The sequence below is a fragment of the Colias philodice genome, chromosome 1 (assembly GCF_061535455.1).
Source record: "Colias philodice isolate Cphi_HAF_F1 chromosome 1, ilColPhil1 Martin Lab GWU primary, whole genome shotgun sequence".
NCBI lineage: Eukaryota > Metazoa > Arthropoda > Insecta > Lepidoptera > Pieridae > Colias > Colias philodice.
This window is the reverse complement of record NC_143086.1, coordinates 1,457,500-1,477,089: the sequence shown is the minus strand read 5'-3', so window position 1 is coordinate 1,477,089 and position 19,590 is coordinate 1,457,500. Positions and strand designations below refer to the sequence as shown.

At 33.6% G+C, this 19,590-nt stretch overlaps 2 protein-coding genes across 4 annotated transcripts; one reads left to right on the top strand and one right to left on the bottom strand.

The window, feature by feature from the left end:
* Positions 1-1,538: 1,538 nt before the first annotated feature.
* Positions 1,539-14,977, bottom strand: LOC149490971 (uncharacterized). 3 transcript variants are annotated; one of them, XM_089696217.1, is made up of 10 exons: positions 14,824-14,977; positions 10,809-10,926; positions 9,496-9,669; positions 8,648-8,766; positions 7,007-7,219; positions 6,145-6,293; positions 5,436-5,582; positions 4,745-4,896; positions 3,193-3,243; positions 1,539-2,460 (listed from the first exon to the last, which is right to left on the bottom strand). In XM_089696217.1, exons 1-10 carry the CDS (start codon positions 14,860-14,862, stop codon positions 2,333-2,335), a joined length of 1,290 nt encoding a protein of 429 aa, XP_089552343.1. In that variant the 5' UTR covers positions 14,863-14,977; the 3' UTR covers positions 1,539-2,332. The 3 variants fall into 3 exon arrangements, with proteins under 3 accessions (XP_089552343.1, XP_089552351.1, XP_089552358.1); XM_089696225.1 differs by lacking the exon at positions 14,824-14,977 and adding an exon at positions 11,170-11,389; XM_089696232.1 differs by having other exon boundaries at positions 2,326-2,520.
* A 1,163-nt stretch (positions 14,978-16,140) lies between these two features.
* Positions 16,141-19,568, top strand: LOC149490970 (uncharacterized). Its single transcript, XM_089698751.1, has 5 exons — positions 16,141-16,318; positions 17,058-17,143; positions 17,880-17,957; positions 18,686-18,867; positions 19,284-19,568. Exons 1-5 carry the CDS (start codon positions 16,307-16,309, stop codon positions 19,493-19,495), a joined length of 570 nt encoding a protein of 189 aa, XP_089554877.1. The 5' UTR covers positions 16,141-16,306; the 3' UTR covers positions 19,496-19,568.
* Positions 19,569-19,590: the final 22 nt, after the last annotated feature.

Here is a 19,590-nt window from a genome sequence, read left to right as displayed (position 1 = left end):
TTCTTCGAACGTCAAAGTTCATAAAATCCACCTTTGCTACGGAATGTACTACTTGTAGGCCAAGTTGTAGCGAAATCTACAGCTACGATTTATACTACGGCTACGTAGCAAATATAGCCTCCAGATATAATTTGGTTTTGATCGGACAAATTATTCATACAGCATTATTTAAAGTTGTCTCAGAATATTATTATAGGTGAGGTGTTGAAATGCATATTTGCATAGATAATAATTAAATATTTAGATAAATTTATTTATTTGTTATGTACCTATATTATATCAATTTATTTGTGTAGCAATGCATGCATCTTATAAATAATAATGATTGTAGGTTAGGTAGCAGGTAATATTTATCTTATACTAGAGGTCCGCCCCGGCTTCGCGGTACATATTTCGCAATAAATGGTAGCCTATGTCCTTTCTCGGGTATCAAAATATCTCCATACCAAATTTCATGCAAATTGGTTCAGTAGTTTAGGCGTGATTGAGTAACAGACAGACAGACAGAGTTACTTTCGCATTTATAATATTAGTACGGATTGAAATAAAAACAAAGTTTCATATTGTGTCATTTATTACAAAAGTCATAATAATTACATACATTTTTTCACATAAAAACAACCACACAAAAGTTCTTAGTTAACATCTTTTTAATAATAAAGAGAAGCAACATAATATTAAAATACAGATACTAAATACTTAATTTGTTGCCAAATTATGTTTAGATACTGTATTTTTACATCATAATAATAAAACGAGCGCCTGACAAATAAACTTAGCGAGTGATGGCCGACGGGTGAGATACTGTTTTAATAACTTGATAATAATAAAATCCATTTGATTGAAGTAAGTAATATCTTTTTAGAATAACTACGTTGTTGCACATAATTACCTGCTTTTAAAAAATTAAATTTATTGGCTACTAGCTCTTTTTAAAATCGTTATTTTAAAAAAATGTAGTCAGACTGTTCAATAAAGCATTTTTCAAGCTTTATAACTACGTCATTGGCTAAATAACAAAACAAATACAGGACGTAACATTGTCACTGTAAAAATATTAAGTCGCTCATAATATTACGAAGCTACTCATTTCATACAAATTAATATTTTAAGTCGCTGTTCTATTGATTTTTCATCACTCGCAGTCAGTCGCTCACTTAGTTATTCTAAAACACAACTAATTTTACTTAAACTAGCTAGCTACTAGTTATTATTCTGTGCTTAAACTTAAATTTACAGTCAGACAATTAATACAAACAATAAAACAATAATTTAACAATAGAGCAAATGTACTGCACGTGAGTAAACAAATAGTACATAGACAAAGCTTCATACAACCGCGCAAATCGGTTCCATTATAACCAGCACATGACACATGTATTGCATGTAACCAAGAAGCTTATATCTAATACACTGAAAGGGATAAAAAAACATACAGGCGTCATTCAAGGTCATATTTTCTTGTTACAAGTTAATGTTCATACTGAAATCTCCATGAATAACTTATAATTATGTAATAAGACTTAAGAGGCAGAATATCTACAAAGTGTATGCAGTATGACTCACTAGCAACCCCGCGCCGCCGCGCTTGTCGCACAGATTTTGTTCGTGGTGTCCTCTCTATAATAATACCTCAATGTTTGTGTCAGGATCTCCCGGCATATAGCTGTGTGTACTTGATCGCAACTGTTATTAGACCAAGGCCAATCCCTTCCCAAATGATAAAAAAACACAGTAGGATGAAACCCGTTAGAAAAGGAGGGGAATATGATAAAAAAATAAAGGAAAAATAAATTACAGACAATCCGAGTTCGGGAAGTGGGAGGGGCTACTTAGGCTAAAAAATGGTTTCTCTTGATTTCCAACAAAACTACAAGTCCTATGGAAAAAAGTTCAATTGCAAAGTTGTAGGTAATAAAAAGTTCTACAACTTTTGTATTCGCAAATTTTTCACATAACCTCAAAATTTAGGTGAAAAATTCAAAAAACCAAGTTTTTGGTTTTTTATTTATCGTTTTCAAAAAAAATTTTTTTCTACGATATTTGGTAGAAACTTACCTTATTATGTCCCAAATACACTGTAATTTATTTGATTGAAAATATTTATTTTTTCGCCTTATTTCAACAATAATAATATAAATGTGTGTATAAATACTACAAAAAATTTAAAAATATCGTAATTCAAAATCACAAGGATTTTAATAGGCAAGTAATTAATTAATCATAATATTTAATTTGTAACAACCAGGGTTGTTTGTAGGTTTGCAGGGTGTAATATTTTTCACGTAAAAATTTGCACGTTCATACGAAGCTTTGTCTATGTACCATTTATTTACTCATGTGATTCATTATTCATTTTACTTTTAACTTTCAGTCGTTTGCTATTTACGATTAACTTAAATATTATCTTTGGTAAAATAAACATAAATGCGCTGTCGGCTACTGCGCGGCCCTTGTCCCCTGGTAAATATTAGTATATTATTGCTTGCTAGTATAAAACGTCTGTATGTTTCAGATGAGCTGCAAAGTATGAGTAGAATAGTATTTCAAAGGCTATGTCAACATTTAAAGGTTGGAAATTTATCAATAGAATAATGGGGTCAAAATAATTGATACAGAATAGTTATTGGTAAATTATCTAAGAAGCGATCATTAATAAGCACAAAATAGAGACAAAAAAGATCAATGTGTAGAATAAAATTACAATATTTCATAAATCTGTTCAACAGAAAAGTCGTAGGTTCGAACACCACGTATCAAAGTCTACATAGTATAAAACAAAGTCACTTTCTCTGTCCCTATGTCCCTATGTCCCTTTGTATGCTTAAATCTTTAAAACTACGCAACGAATTTTGATGTGGTTTTTTTTAATAGATAGAGTGATTCAAGAGGAAGGTTTTAGTATATAGTTTATTAGGTTTTAGACAAAGCGGGCGAAGCCGCGGGCGGTAAGCTAGTAATCTTTAAAATAATTCATTTATATCTTGGAACTAAAGTGGTACACGCACTTCCGCAATAATTAAGTTTCATTATGGTGCCCTTAATTGCAAGCTTGACATCTCTTAAAAATGTAATAGGTAATTCTTGTATATACAAAAATTTAAGTAAAAAATTACGAATTATTATTTGTTAATTATATTATTTTACGAACTATAAGGGAATGATGATGTATTGGTGATGAATGAAACTTACATTTAAATGTGGGCGTCGTCACAGAGTGGCTCGATAGGCTGCTTAAAATGGCTGAAATGAAAATAATACAAACGGTACAATTAATCTATACTAATATCTACTAATATTATAAAGCTGAAGAGTTTGTTTGTTTGTTTGAACGCACTAATCTCGGGAACTACTGGTCCGATTTGAAAAATTCTTGATAGCCCATTTATCGAGGAAGGTTATAGGCTATATTTCATCACGCTACGGGCAACAGGAGTGGAGCCACGGGGGTGAAACCGCGCGGAGCAGCTAATAGAAATATATCTATGAGAAAGGTTATTTAAGAAATCTGCAATTTGAAATAATATAGATCCTACTAATATTATAAATATAAATTTGTGAGGATGTGTATGTGTGTGTTTGGTACTCTTTCACGCAAACCGATTACAATGAAATTTAGCACACATGTAGAAGGTAACTTGGATTAACACAGGATAGAAAATCCCACGGGAACGGGAACTATGCGGGATTTCTTTGACAACGCGGGCGAAGCCAAACAACAACAGTAGGTACAAATATATGATGTACGTAGAGCGCAAGTAATCAAAACTTTATTTATAGCGTGCTATTGATCTTTCGAGTAATACCAGACCCACGACTTTATACTCGCGTACTCTATGTATACCTGTTGAATATCATCTGCCTTTGCAAAAAAAAAAGGATTTTATACCCATTACAGAAAAAGTGCTCAACGCCGCTAAAGAAGTTTTCACTTCAATAATAGGTATATAATATACGTGACAGTTTGTGAGGATGGTACTTATGTATGTTGTTTGTTCCTCTTTCACACTTTAACCATTGAACAAAATATGATGAAACTTGGCAGTGATAAGTAACAACATGTTATAATCAAACTAGCGACCCGCCCCGGCTTCGCACGGGTGCAATGCTGATACTAAATAGACTACAGATTAACTGTGAACGTTGCATATAAATACATAGCGACCCGCCCCGGCTTCGCACGGGTGCAATAGCGGCCGGCCGGTACCGCCGCAAACGCTACGTCCCGCAATTTTTAAATCTGTAATATCTTCGAAAATATTCACTTAAATCATACGGTGTAAAGGGCCATATAGATCTATATTAAATGAACAATGTATTCAAGGTATTTAATTGGTTAAGGATTAATGCTGTATTGGTTAAAATCGCATCGAAAATCAGCCATTATTTGTCGTAAAAAGTAAATGACAAAAAAAGTTATTGTGGGTTATCCATAAGAGATAGACATATACCATCGCGGACTTTTCTGTAGACCTTTTCAATGTGTATAATACTTAGTACATTATTTTGATAAAACTCGTAGGGTTCAGCCTGCGTTTGCAATGTAAGCGGAAAAAATGTAATTTTTTACGACATCACAACCTTCCTCTTGAATCACTCTATCTATTTAAAAAAACCGCGTCAAAATCCGTTGCGTAGTTTCAAAGATTTAAGCGTACAAAGGGACATAGGGACATAGGGACAGGGAAAGCGACTTTGTTTTATACTATGTAGTGAAGTTTATATTAGTAGGATATAGTTGTACCTTCTTTTCTTTTTTTAATCAGCGACCCCTTTAACGGCGGAGGCACTTCATCTGGTACGGGTTGAACGGGTTGCATTGTTAGCGGAATGTAGGTCCACGGCAACTGCGCTGTTAGTTCTGCAGTTGCCGGTTGGCGACTGGAATACTCGTTACTGTAACCGGTAATCGATAATTAACTTAATACTAATAGATTCAATATTAACTTAAACACAATCTTTACATTTATTTATTCAATAACATTTCTTCAAGAAGCTTTGTTGAATCGGCATCACATATTTTTAACATTTACCACCGATTCGCAAACCAGCATACATCTGTTTCACTGATCGATTTTCTTAGGGACAAGTAGGTGATCACTGTCCTGTGTGGAGTCTTGTGTGTCCTGCCAGACCGAGAGATTTCTCTACCGGGAATCGAACCCTTGGCCTCTTGGTTCTACGCTCATGCGTTAACCACTGTATCAAGGAGGCGGTCTATTACCATGACCATTACGTTGTTTATTAGTTACTAGCCAAGCCTCCTGTTGGTCTTAGCGTGATGATATATAGCCTTCCTCGATAAATGAACTTTCTAACACCGAAAAAATTTTTCAAATCGGACCAGTAGTTCCCGAGATTAGAACGTTCAAACAAATAAACAAACATACTCTTCAGCTTTATAATATTAGTATAGATTAGCTATAATATCTTACCTTGTGCTTGGTTGGTTGGTAGATTGTAATTGATCAACAATGGCATGGTTCGTATGGCCCTGATCCGCTTCATCTCGATTGTCTGTCGTCTCGTTTGTCGGCTGGGAGTACACGCCGCTCGTGTTGTATGCACTCAAGTCTGGCACACTAGAATATAATATCATATTTGATTTATGAGTCTTTATATCCAGTTTAATTTTTTTCATATCACTTATTGTATTGCACACGACACGGGCCTTCTATGAGGGTACAGGCTTATAATAGACATAACATACACCACGCTGGACATGTCGTCGAACTGTTTGATTCTTCGACATGACGGCTTCCTCATAATGTTTTCCTACACCGTTTAGAGCAGTGGTGATGTTCGGTATATCATGCGTAGATACATTTTATTGAAAAATCTATTTATTTCCTGCACGCCCGCCTGGTCTCGAATCCCCGACTTATCGATTTGAAGTTAGCTCACCACTGAACCATAACTGCACTACCCTCATAGGAATCCCGTGTCCCAGTATATACTATATGGGCTGATGATGATGATTGCACACGAATTGCGAGACTTTCTTCTTCTTAAGTAGCTTAATAAAAAAAATATGTGTGCGTGTACTATGTCACGCGTAACGGAAAAAATGTTGCACTAAATTTTTCACTTCAAAAACAGGAAGATAAGGACAGTTTTAGAACTTGTTCCCAAAACATAATTTACCTTTTCACAAAGTACTTCTTTTTGCTATAAAATGCCCGGGGTATCTGTTGGTGCCTTGGGAGACTGGGTGTATAAAGATCGATGTCCACCATGCTCTCACTTTGGGGTGTTGTTGGTTGTGTTGTTGTTGAAGGGACCACTGCCTCGGCCTGTAAGAAAATATGATTTATCTTTACTAATATTATAAAGCTGAATAGTTAGTTTGTTTGAACGCGCTAATCGCAGGAACTACTGGTGCAATTTGAAAAATTATTTCGGTTTTAGTGATAGCCCATTTATCGAGGAAGGCGGAGCAATGCGGGTGAAATATGTATGAATGAATTTTGTGTCTAGATTAGGATAGAGGAAATTGTCGGGGGAGAAAAGCTAGTTTGTTAATCGACGCCAGATACTGTATTACTTGGTACTTGATGTTTGATTGGAATAAATATAAATAAATAAATAAATAACTTTATTGGCATTAAAAAATAGGTACAGCTTATATATGAATCCATAGGCTCCTGAATTAGTTAAAAACTGTGTCTCAAGAGCCAGTGGCTTCTCCCATTAATTTCGAAACAGTATACCTACGTTATATAAAAGAAAATTTAAAAAATAACAAATAAAGGTAAGTGGAAAGCGCTTTAATGTATGTGTGAGCGTGTGTGTGTGTGTGTGTGTGTGTGTGTGAATGTGTGTGTGTGTTTGCGTGTAAGTTGTGCTTTTATGTGTGGAATGTCTGTCTAAATGTATTATATCTACTGTTTCATTAAAATGGTACTAGTTCAGACTGGTCTGGAAATTCTAAAACTATTCCTGGAATTAATTCACACTATGATAACTTATAATATGTATTATGAGGTACAAAGTTTCTTATTCTTACCATAGAATTACTCAGCTTCTCAGACTCCTTCATAGTTTTATTTGCTAACCGATTCAACACCACCAGAATAACAAGCATCACATTGATTATGTAAATTATAATAAAACGTGAATATAAGAGCACCATGGACCATGCCGTCAGTCTTGTGTCAACCACTATGTTTCTGACACCGCTTGCCGTGGCCCCTATGAAGGTCATTATGTCGGCTAGCGTCTGAAAGTTTAATTGATAAACATAAGGCAAGAGTAATAGTCTAAGATCCCACTGCAGGATTACTTCGTTGATCGTTCATAGTTTTTTTGATGAAAGAAAAATTGGATGTAAGTAAATTGTATGTATTTATAATAAACTAGAGGTCCGCCCCGGCTTCGCGGTACATATTTCGCAATAAAAGGTAGCTTATGTCCTTTCTCGGGTATCAAAATATCTCCATACCAAATTTCATGTAAATTGGTTCAGTAGTTTAGGCGTGATTGAGTAACAGACAGACAGACAGAGTTACTTTAGCATTTATAATATTAGTATGGATAAGGAAAATATACATATTATATCTGTTATAGTCAAAGTCCGATACACAGTCTCTTCGCGGAAGGACTGGTTTATCCTAGGTTTGGCCAAAGCCATCAGGCAATCCCCGAAATACATTTCAATTTCGCCCTTTGCCTGAAGTATTTTTAGTCAAACCCAGGAGCTCCTAACTTTTCAGTCAAACGTCGAAAGTAAATTATTCTGTTTCGGTTTTGACCTAGTCAATCCTAGAAGCGACTGCAATTCTCGGTCAAACGTTGATCTGAACATGTTTAAACAGGTTCATAATGTCTCTCGCGGACCGCGGTGTTCCGACTAGGAATGGGTCGTCGACGCATTTTTCATCAACGAGACTATGCCTCACCATGCCAGAATAAAGATTAATTTTTCATTTTAATTACCTAAGAAATTATTAAAACAATTAACATTAATGCCTCACCATGTCAGAAAAATGATTAATTTGTCAATTTAATTACTTAAGAAATTATTAAAACAATAAACATCAAAATTTTAAAAATGTTATTTTTTTATACTTAATCTTATACAAACTAAGCTCCGTATATTCCAAAGCATTTATTTATTTATTTTATACTTTATTGCACATCGTACAAAAGGCGGGCCTAATGCCACACGGCATTCTCTCAAAGCATCTCAAATATAAAAGTGAAAATCACGTAAGCTGACCAATCAGGTGTCAGAACTGGCAGAGTTAAGCGGTTCTTAAGACTTGAAAGCTGCTTAAATGATAAAATGCTTCCAAATATACGAAGATAAGACACTTCATACCTATATCGGAGTTTGACTCGTCAAACCCCGATTTAATAAAATTGTGTCTTGACGTTTGCCTGACCAAATTAGTCTCTCCCAGGTTTGACGAAAATTGTTTAGTCAAAGGCCGAAAATTTACATTTGTTTGGGCTTTGACTAAGTCATTCAGTCTGACCTGAGGATTGACTAGTCCAACCTAGGAGCGCCGGAGCTTCGGAGTTTGCCTATAACATATCGACTAGATTTCCAGTCAAAATTTGGCCGCAAGCATTTTCAATTAAATTTTTTCACTTCGATTTTTCATCATCTATTCTATACATATGCATACAATAAACAATCACTTACTTTCGTGTAAAATGTGTCGTTAATGAATATAACAGTTGCGATCAAGTCCAATGTGCACACAGCTACAGTCGTCAACACCCACGGCCACACCATTACTCTTTCTTTGTTTTGACCGCTCCCTGTAAAATAATAGTTCATAATATAATTTTTTGTGTACACGGGAACTACCGTATATAAGCACAGAATACTTAATAGTAGCTAACACTACAGAACGGACACTCTCCGCCTCCCCGCTCCCGCCAAAAGTAAACACTTACGCACGATCATGAGATATAACAGTTGGATTGGTTGGAATACGCTTACCGCAGGGATGACACGCAGCAAAAATTACGCTTGATAACATAATAATGTTTACAAAAGCAATAATTTATGAAATGTACTTAGTAGATGTGTGATGTGATGAATGTGTTAGTGATATGGGTATCTATATCTAAACCTAGTGTTCTAAACGTATTTTCTAAATATGTACTGTACCGCGTGGAAAACTCACGAGTCGCGGACATGTTGTATTTTGCGAAAAATTTCAGCATTTACGGCTGTATCATAGCTGTATCTTTAGATTGCGTTGGCTTATACGTTTGATTTTTTCACAGCATCAAGGGACCCTAGACAGGAGTATTCGATATAAATTTCAGGTTGATACCGCCACGCGTTCCTTAGAATAAGGGTGTTGACAGACAGACAGACAGATAGACAGACGGATAACAAAGTGATCCTATAAGGGTTCCGGTTTTTCCTTTTGAGGATCGGAACCCTAAAAAACGATTAAAATTAGGTAAAAGGGGAACCTATACGGTACATAGCAATTTCTACACAACCCTAATGATAAAATGATTAGTAATACGTACTCATCATAACAATGCTCCCCAGACACCAACCGAGACCCAGGCCCAGGCTACAAGCGTTAACGTAGAGCGTCCTGGTGACAGAAAGCGGCTGTCTAGTCACCAACACCACTGCCTGGTCGCTCAGCTCGTCCAGCGCATGCCCGATGTTTACTAACGTTCCGCACGAGTCGGGATCTGATAAAAAGAAGCATTATAAGGCGAAAATATATAAATAATTATGTTTTAACAAAACACTCAATCACCTTCAAAAGGGACTAACCGGATCGTTTAAAATAAAAAAATAATCATCAAAATCAGTTCACCCAGCCGCTAGATCTCCTCACATCTCTGTTACCTCTAACAAACGCAAAAAAAACACAGTTGAATTGTGAACCTCTTCCTTTTTTTGCTGTCGGTTGAAAAAAAAGTAAAAAGTGCCAATTAACATTTTTATTGCTCAGTGCATTTAAATCAAAACTAAGATAAAAATTAAATGTTCCATTTATTGATTATATAAGGAAAACACCGATAACCGGTGTGGAGAAACATAATATTATATTTTGACGTTATCCATCTGTGATCTGACGCGTTTAGGGTGCACTCACACACATCAGTCACCGTCACGGCACGTCACCGGACAGGATTAAAAAAAAATATGTATCAATAGTTCTAGTATGACTCTGTTCCCACACGACAGTCGCCGGCACGAAATCTATCAGTGACGTCCCCGGTCAGGCACGTCAAATAATCTTTCCATACATGTATCATACTTTTATCCCCACTCACCCGGTGCCGTCACGTCTCAGTTCAGTCAGCGTCGTGCTACCGTCAATTGCTACATGTTCTCTAGCGTGACACACGTCTAATCACTCACTAACCTGATGTATGTGTTCAATGATTCAGTCAAACCGGCGACGTGACTGACGGACAACATGACGGTGACTGGTGTTTGTGGATACGTACAGAAACCGTCACCGATCAGTCATCGGTGACTTGACGGTGACTGATGTGTGTGAGTGCACCCTAATCCGCCAGCGCTGTTTCAATGTCGTAGGAAAGCAATAAAAATATTATCTTTTTTGCCTTTTCTAGATTTAAAAGAAAACTTTATCCACTTTGTGATCCCTTTTGATAGTACAAATAAATAATCATTTTTATTTGCTATGTTAATATTGCGTCTATACTTCAACCACTTACTTATACCTTTTAAAGAATCAACGTAATTTGTACTATTCTATAATAAAATTAACTTGGTGTAGACTCATCATTTTACCTTACAATAATTCTTCTACTCATAAATTTACATCACAACATAATAAAAAATCTTTACTCACTGTGAAAATAAAGAATTTTGATGAAAATTAATAGCGGAAACTCCCGCAGGAAGTCAATGAGGCAGAAGTACTGAGCTATCGCCAGCGAACTCATTACGATCTGCACAGACGCCTGGATCTAGAAAAAGATGTTTTTTTTTTATAGAAAATCAACGACAAATACGTTAAATTAAATATTATGTGCACAAAGTTTTTCGACAGGGTAGGCACTAGGCAGGTATATCTATATCGTAGGTAATGATATTAAGTCATAATAATTATACTAATGTTTATTTCATATTGCTGTACTCTAATCTATAAAATAATTTATAAAGTAGGTAGGTATGATACCTAGTGTTCTATATTATGTAGTTAACATTACCTTTGTGTATTACAAATTCCGTTACAGATCGGCCTTTTTCTATCACTAAGTCTCTGTTTGATAAAAGTTTATTCATAAAACAAAAATAAGATTATAATTATCTTACAAAACACACTCATGATATAGGTCCCTACATAATCTATTTAGTTACTTTACTCCCAAAACACTTCAGTCTTCACTTGCAAATTAGGAGGTGAAGGATATAATCTAAAAAAAGACGTGTGGCACTCGGGGACTGCTGCGGTAAAGCTATTGCATACTGCATAGCGTGCCTTAAAGCCACACCGCGCCCGTCGGAGTGGGGAGCGTGAGGTTTTTCGTTACGGAATTTCTGGATTCGTTCCCCGCGCTCAAGGCCCGCGATAGAAGCTATGCAATAGCTTAATAAATGAGGAATTAGCAGCAAGTTTGCAGCATTGAATGTACAATTTTATAATAGTAGGTAATAATTTTCGCAGTTTTTATAAATTATAGAATATATACCTAATTGAAAAAAAAACCGCATAAGCTCTTGCTTAAAATCGATTACAAATACGAAATTATTATTATAGTGTCACCACCAAACATAGCAAAGTAGGTAGGTATCTAATAATAAAGTGGTGCATTAATTTTGCTTTTTTGCAAAGAAAAATAAGCAATTTGAAATCGTGGAATGATCCTTTCAATATCAATAGTTATCTCCATTTCGTAATAAAGTCGTTGACATGACTGCAGATAGTTCGAGCTACGTCTTCACGATAAGATTGGAGTTTTGAAATTAATAAGAATATCAACTGGAAAAGTAAATTACTTTCTCAGTGAATATTCACCATTTCTTACGGATTCTTTATTTATATAAAAAATATCTGATCGTGAAAACGATGTTCTGCCAAGTCAACTTTATGAAATAGGGCTATAAAAACAGTTTATTACATTATGATGTTTTTGATATTCTCAGAACTAAAGAATAGGTAGATATATATTCTCATATCAAATCTATACATTAAATATTGAAAAATATTTTATAAAATTAAAAAAAAATATTCAAAAACATCGGTAAGCCGTTTTGAAGCAGTTCTACAAAGTTTATCACGCAAAATAGGTAACTATAGGTTATGATCGAAAAGTTTAAATTATACAGCTAGATATAAAATTGGGGTACTATTACAACCATGTTTGCATTTTCAATTCGTATTTCGCAATGCAATTACAGTCATGTACCTAAACTCCATGATTCGAGTCAAACATTAATGATTCTATAATCTTGCATCTATGAAGTATCTAACACTACTCCGGTGTTTGGTATCCAAGTATCCGACTAGTAATGTACCTAGTACAAGCAGTAGGTAGGTATTATCCTACTCATCATCATCACTACATAGTACATAGTAAAAAACAAAGTCACTTTCTCTGTCCCTTTGCCCTTTTTATGCTTAAATCTTTCAAACTACGCAACGGATTTTGATGCTTTTTTTTTAATAGATAGAGTGATTCAAGAAGAAGGTTTTAGAATATAATTTATTAGGTTTAAGTCAAAGCGGGCGAAGCCGCGGTAAGCTAGTAATATGATAAATGCGAAAAGTTGTGAGGACGCATGGATGTTTGTTACTCCTTCACGAAAAACTACTGGGTGGATTTGGACAAAACTTAACTACAGACTACAGTTAAGTAGAATATATACATCAGAATAACACATGATTCATAGAAAAACATGAATTTTCCCGCGGGCAAAACCCCGCGGAACGGCTAGTTGTATTATATTATCTGTAATATTGGTTAGGTACATACTAACAAAGAACCTAATCTCGATTCAGAGAACGAATTGCGATCTTCCTTTATTTTCATTATATGTTCATATTTTCATACTAGCAATTTATTTTTCATATTACATCGAGTAACTATAATACTGCTAATCCTATGCATATCAAATATCGAAGAAAGATGTAATCGATCGAAGAATAACAAACTATTGTTTGATTAAATTAATTCACTTGAAAATTTAAACGTTACTTTTACTATAATTTATCATGTATGTACCTAACTATAGTTTTTTATACGGTACATTGTATATCGATAGGTAAATAATATAGTTTTAAGTATATATTTATACTTAAAACTATATTATATCGGATATTATCACGAACTGATATATTTTTATTTTTGCCAAAGCCAAGTTAAAAACACTTCAATTCAAACAAATATTAACGCGAAGCTAAAAATAGTGTTCAATTTATCGTTAATATAAAACTGCATATAATGTCATTACAATTACATAAAAAAGAGGTCACAGTTGGAGTTTAAGAATGATTTATTTAGTTAAATGGTAGATCTTCGGATCAACGGTGACGCATTTCAACGACCGTTCTCTTATCAATGCCGTTGATAACATGAATTCACTAGTTAACAGAAATACTTGCTCCATTTTGGAATGTTGCAAATTGATCTCAAAAATATTTATAACAATTTTAAGTTGTATGTATGAAATTGAAAAACAAGTTTTTAGTAAATACAGAGGTGGGGAATGTCGGAATTGGTATATAAAGTAGGTACCTATAAGTGTAATTCACTCAGCAGATATAGGTAAACTAAACTAAAATTAAAGATATTGTTATAAAAAATTTGCTTAAAGTCAAAATCATAATCATAAGGACAATTACATTAAAATCAATGCCAATAACATCTACTCTCCAAAAATACACAAAAGCATAAGCAAAAAAAAAACGTTCGCAAGAAAATAAAATTCGCAAGTATTTCGTATTCTTATATCGAAATAAAACATTCATATTATGTGTAAGTTATTTGTAATAACTTATTGATATATCAACAATTAAAAAAAATACATTAAAACTTTAGTACGTACCTATTTAAAACTTTCGTTCTTGTACCATATTAATTTGCCACAATAAATATTTATAATAAAATAAAAATAAAAAAACTTTCGCATGTAACGTATTCGTAATATTAAAGTCTTCGTAAGTGCTTCGTAATAATATTAGAATGGCGTGAAGAGGGTATTTTTTTTAAACGTATAGGCACACGGTCAAGCGTCTAACATCTTGTAAAATACAATAATAAATAAAAAAATACAATTGACGTTTCAGAAAATCAATCCAAAAATATATTTTTAATCCTGTGGTGTATATAAATTATATTTTAATAACATTAATGACTTTTAAATCGCGTGAATAAAAAAGTAATTTTTTTTGCATGTAACTAATTATATGTAGGAACAGTGTTGTTATGATTCAACGTTGTAAAGAAATAATTGCGTTTTAATATATTTTAATTTAAAACAGTTTCTATACAATGCTCTAATGAGCCTTGCTATCATTATCGAAGCTATGCTAAATATAAGATAAAATAATTAGGATTACCATTCTAATACATTATGTGTATTATTAACCGTAAATATGGACATATTTATAAATTGAATCTAGTGAAAGTAAAGTACTTATAGTTATAAAAATCCATAAAGTACAGAGCCAATTTAAAACAAAAGTATTTTTTCATTCCCGCGTGTAACTTGACTTGAAAAACGTGTTTGTGGCAAACACAAAATAGGGAAAATAGAAATAAAATCTGTATTTTTAAGATAAAAAAAATCCTAGGAATATAATTATCAAAACAGTAAATAATTTTAAGATTTAAAAATAAATATCAGTTTCCAGAACTTACCAGGGTGAAGAGGGCCGCGTACACCACCGTCTTATTCATTTCGGGTTAAATGTTACAAAATTAATATTTAACTACAATTTATTTGTCCAAAAAATATAAAATAATAAACTATATAAGGTCGTTCGGTTGAAGCGTCGAGAGAGCAATCCTAGCCGATAAGTCAAAATCTTCGATCTGATAACGGTCTTGCGTAAAAGATATAATGAAATTGAGAATATCACAACATGGCTACGTTCACTCCAAACCATAGTGTAGACCGTATAATAAATAATAGATTTATGAATTTATTGATAAGTATAGAAAATAATTATTTCCAATAATTCTATGTAAGTATAAATAATCCATACTAATATTATAAATGCGAAAGTAACTCTGTCTGTCTGTCTGTTACTCAATCACGCCTAAACTACTGAACCAATATTCATGAAATTTGGTATGGAGAAATTTTGATACCCGAGAAAGGACATAGGCTACTTTTTATACCGGGAAAATGACGCAATCCCGGAAATCCCACGGGAACGGGAACTATGCGGGTTTTTCTTTGACTGCGCGGGCGAAGCCGCGGGCGGAAACCTAGTATATTATAATTCGTAGAAAGTACTTTTTTATTTTTAAATTTAGGTATAACAATAAAAATGTTTTAATATTTGTTAATACTTTAAGCTTCTATTTTATCTGTAACTAAGCGTTTGTCCCGTCTTCGTCCAAGTAGACCCGGGAAAAATTAAAAAAAAATATAGGAAATAATTTTTGGAATCAGTTTAATATTTTTTGTGTTAAATCGTTAAACAAACAAATATTTTCTGTTCATTTATAAGCATATTAATATAGAATCAGTAACCAAAAAAGTAAATGTGGGTAGGACACAATTGGAGTAAACAAACGTCAATTTGAACATGATATACCTCCCGTACGTTCTAGGACTGTGGTCTGTATCACGGCTAAAAAAGCCATCTTGTCTCTGCTATATAGTTATAAACAAACACATTAGTTAAATTATTGGATATACATGGTCGAATATTAAATATTTACTTGGACGGACGACCAGGAAGTGTTGAAAGGATACAAGAAAGAAAATTGAAGATATTGTCGAAGACGACAAGAGAGAAGCTAATACTAAAATGTATCCAAATTCCATCAGATTTTCGATATGAATACTAGTGGTCCGCCCCGGCTTCGCCCGTGGTACCTACTTGTTTAAACTATCCTATCTCTCAAGTTGGATCGAACTACACATGGTGTGCGAATTTTATTATAATCGGTAAAGTGGTTTAGGACAAACATTGTGACACGAGATTTATATATATTAAGATGGTTCTAACACGAAGATATAGATATAAACATGAAGATTAACATACATCGACATTGCACCAGCTTACTAATTACCAGCTCTTATAAATAAAACAGAATGGATGTTCATAGCGCACTTATGTCTGCAAACGAGTGTTTTTAAGTCCAATTGAAGTGCTTTTTAACAAGAAAAATGCTCGGGATCGTGAGTACTCAGTATATTTATTAAATCATTCGTATCATTAGTGGAATATTTATAATTTCCTTCTTACGTCTATAAATAAAAGTAATGAATCGTGATGTACTTATGTAGCGTAAATGGATGTCAATATTTTTAATCGATTTCTGGATTCCTTGATCACATCTGGACGTCTATCAATAATAATGACGAATCACATCGTATAAGTAAATAACAAGCGAGATTTCTTTAACTGAAAGGTCAATAATGTGCAAGTGTTACTAGCGATCCGCCCCGGCTTCACCCGTGGTACATAGACACTACAACACTCCGGAATCACGTACATATTCAACATTAAAAGATTTTTGTAATAGGTTCAGCAGTTCCTGAGATTATCGCTTTAAAATAAAACAAATTTACATCACCTTATTGTTAATATAACAGACGATACGTGTTGCTATTTAAATAATATTATGTTCTTATTATATCTTAAAAGATTGGATATATCTATACTAATATTATAAAGAGGAAAGGTTTGTAATTATGTAGGTATGTATGATTTTCACGCATAAAGTACTGGACCGATTTTGATGAAATTTGGCACACATAATCTTTAGACCCTGAGAAAGAACATTTACACCTTTTATTGCGAAATATGTACCACGGGCGAAGCCGGGGCGGACCGCTAGTCTTAAATAAAATAAATATGAGCAATATTCATAGGCTTCGCATATATTATAAAAAACGTTCTCCATTTTTTTGACAGGTAATTTTCTTGGCTTTGATCTCTGTTTGCTCAGTACAAGGGGAGGATATTCTACCAAACGCCAATCACACATTACCGAAAGACATGTGAGTATTCATCTTTATTTTAGTATAAAAATATATCATAGTTATAATACACAATCAAAATATTATTTAATGCTAATTTTCGTAACTCTGAAACATATTTCTTACTAGCTTTCCACCCGCGACTTCGCACGCGTTGTAAGAATGATAAATGAAAATATGTCGTTAACAACTTGCCGTTCGTCTGTAAGAACTCTTAGTCGGGTCAGTGGTTTGTAGACAGACAGAGTTACTTTCGATTTTATAATATTGCTAGGAATCTTATTTGGCAATATCACATTTTTACATTGGAAGTGGGTACCTAAATACGTAGAACAAAACTAACGTAATTTACTTGTTCATAATATTAATTATATAGGTATCAGCCCGTATCAAAAGTATTATGTTATGTTTTATAATATAGCCTAGGTAATATAATGTTATATGTAGCAGCTGTGTTTGTTAAATAATCGGCGGTAAATTTAAAAAATGTAATGACGATTCAAAAGTGCTTCTAGAAGAAGTCTAATTGAATAAATAAATGTTTGAGTTTGAGAATATGCAGCACACGAACGAATTTTCAATTAGTTTTAGGGGTTTAGTAAAATTGGTTTGAAATTGAAAATGAGCTTAACCAGCCTAACATGGTCTGTGTGTAGTACAAGCTTTACTCTATCGAAAGGTCCTATTTCACTGGTTAGTTCTACAGTTTATTTCCTTGCAGTGAAAATAGCCTTTCCTGAATCTTATTGGTTTTCAGGTATGTAGTTCGAGCAACGGTGTACCAAGTTGGAATACTTGTCAATGGAACATCAAATGAAACTGATAAAAACGCTACGTAAGTAATTAATATTATAGTTAATAATATTTACAATAACAAAATTGTGTTTCTTTCTATACTTCGTTTATGAAATTTTAAAAACCTAACAATTAAAAAATTAAAGTTGAGTCAATTAAAGTCAAGCGTATACCTTCTATTCTATTCTAAGCGTATTCCCTATACCTTCTAGGGAAGCGCGTTCCATCTTAGACCACATAGGTGAGATTGTGGTCAAGCGCTTCCCTATTACCAATAAAAAAAAATTCATAATAACAAAGATTAACTCTTAAAATCATGGTCATAAACCTAAATTTGTATACGTGAAAATAAATAAGTAATAAATTAATCGGTTTCTTCACTTTCTCGAAACTTGTACGTAATTTAAATATAGCATTGAAAATTACCGCGAAATCTTACCGATTACCGCATTTAAAATTTAACTACGATCAAATTTCTGTGGTGGACCGTTCAATAGGTACACTGTTTGAATTAATATACCTACTTTAGCGTAATTAATGAAGCTTGATGGATTATTATTATTTAATAAAACTCACGATATGACGTCAAATAGTTTATTGCTATATTTTAATGCTTGTAAAATAAAGGTACATACATATTTAAACAATGGATAAATAATTGGGCAAATGCGGTTTGGCAGGTGTTACAATAATACCTATGTCGTCGAACTTAATATATATTATGTCGTCTTAATAGAACGACCCTATGTTTATTTGGTTTATACACAGAGGCCGTCAAGAGTCCGTTACATTCTACCACCTCAACGGTTCCAACCTCAATCTCAAGGATCTACCAACACCGCTGGTCACCAACGTGACGGCTGAAAATGTGGTTGGTGTCGCGCCAACCAACACCACCGTCCCTTGGGAGGCTTTGAAGAACTTGGGGATAAAGCTGCCGGCTAAAACTGGTAAGTTGTCACTACTATTATTATGAAAAAAAGAAAGAAAAATATTTTTTTCAACCAAAAAACACACTGTATTAATTTTTACTAATATCTGGAAAAATAAAGTTAAGACAAATAAGAAATCAAGAGCAATCACGAATATTTTCATAGACAAATAAATAGATAGGTAGATCATTTATTTTCACATAATAATTTTCTACTTGCATTTAAAGTTTGCTTAGTTATTTTTTCTAATAATTGTATTTCCTTTAGATAGGTACGTTAGCTATCTATCAGTCTATCAATAAATAATAACAAATATTTTTCTATTTTTTAAAGTTACGTACAAAATATTTGACCATTTTTCCTCTATCAATAGCGAAAATATTTCACCGCCAGCCGTACAAAATAAGCCTGAATAAAATGCAATTCTTTTTCAGATCATTCGACAATCCGATTCAAAAGAAGCCTTGTAAAAATACCAGCTAACATAACTAAGGCATCTCTCGTCATACCCGCGGAAGTCGGCGTGCAGTCTATCTCGCTCCCACTTATGTCCCTGAACAACAATTTGTCGAGGATACCTGTACCTATACCGAATGTATCTGTTGTTAGCTATACCAAAGCTAACACTGTTGTTCACAAACCATAGACAAAATGTAGAAAAAAAAAGTAATAGAGTTTAGTTGGCCATAGCCAAAGTGGAATAATTTCTTAAAAAAATATTGAATTAAAAATTTTAAAGCT

Bases quoted from the DNA above. Each gene is read 5' to 3' on its own strand.
- LOC149490971 (XM_089696217.1), bottom strand. From the start codon at position 14,862: ATGAATAAGACGGTGGTGTACGCGGCCCTCTTCACCCTG. The intron at 8,767-9,495 runs GTACGTATTACT...ATTATTTTACAG, and splicing joins GGGGAGCATTGTTATGATGA to GGAGCGGTCAAAACAAAGAA. The intron at 6,294-7,006 runs GTAAGAATAAGA...ATTTTCTTACAG, and splicing joins AGAAGCTGAGTAATTCTATG to GCCGAGGCAGTGGTCCCTTC.
- LOC149490970 (XM_089698751.1), top strand. The intron at 17,144-17,879 runs GTGAGTATTCAT...ATTGGTTTTCAG, and splicing joins CACACATTACCGAAAGACAT to GTATGTAGTTCGAGCAACGG. The intron at 18,868-19,283 runs GTAAGTTGTCAC...ATTCTTTTTCAG, and splicing joins AAAGCTGCCGGCTAAAACTG to ATCATTCGACAATCCGATTC.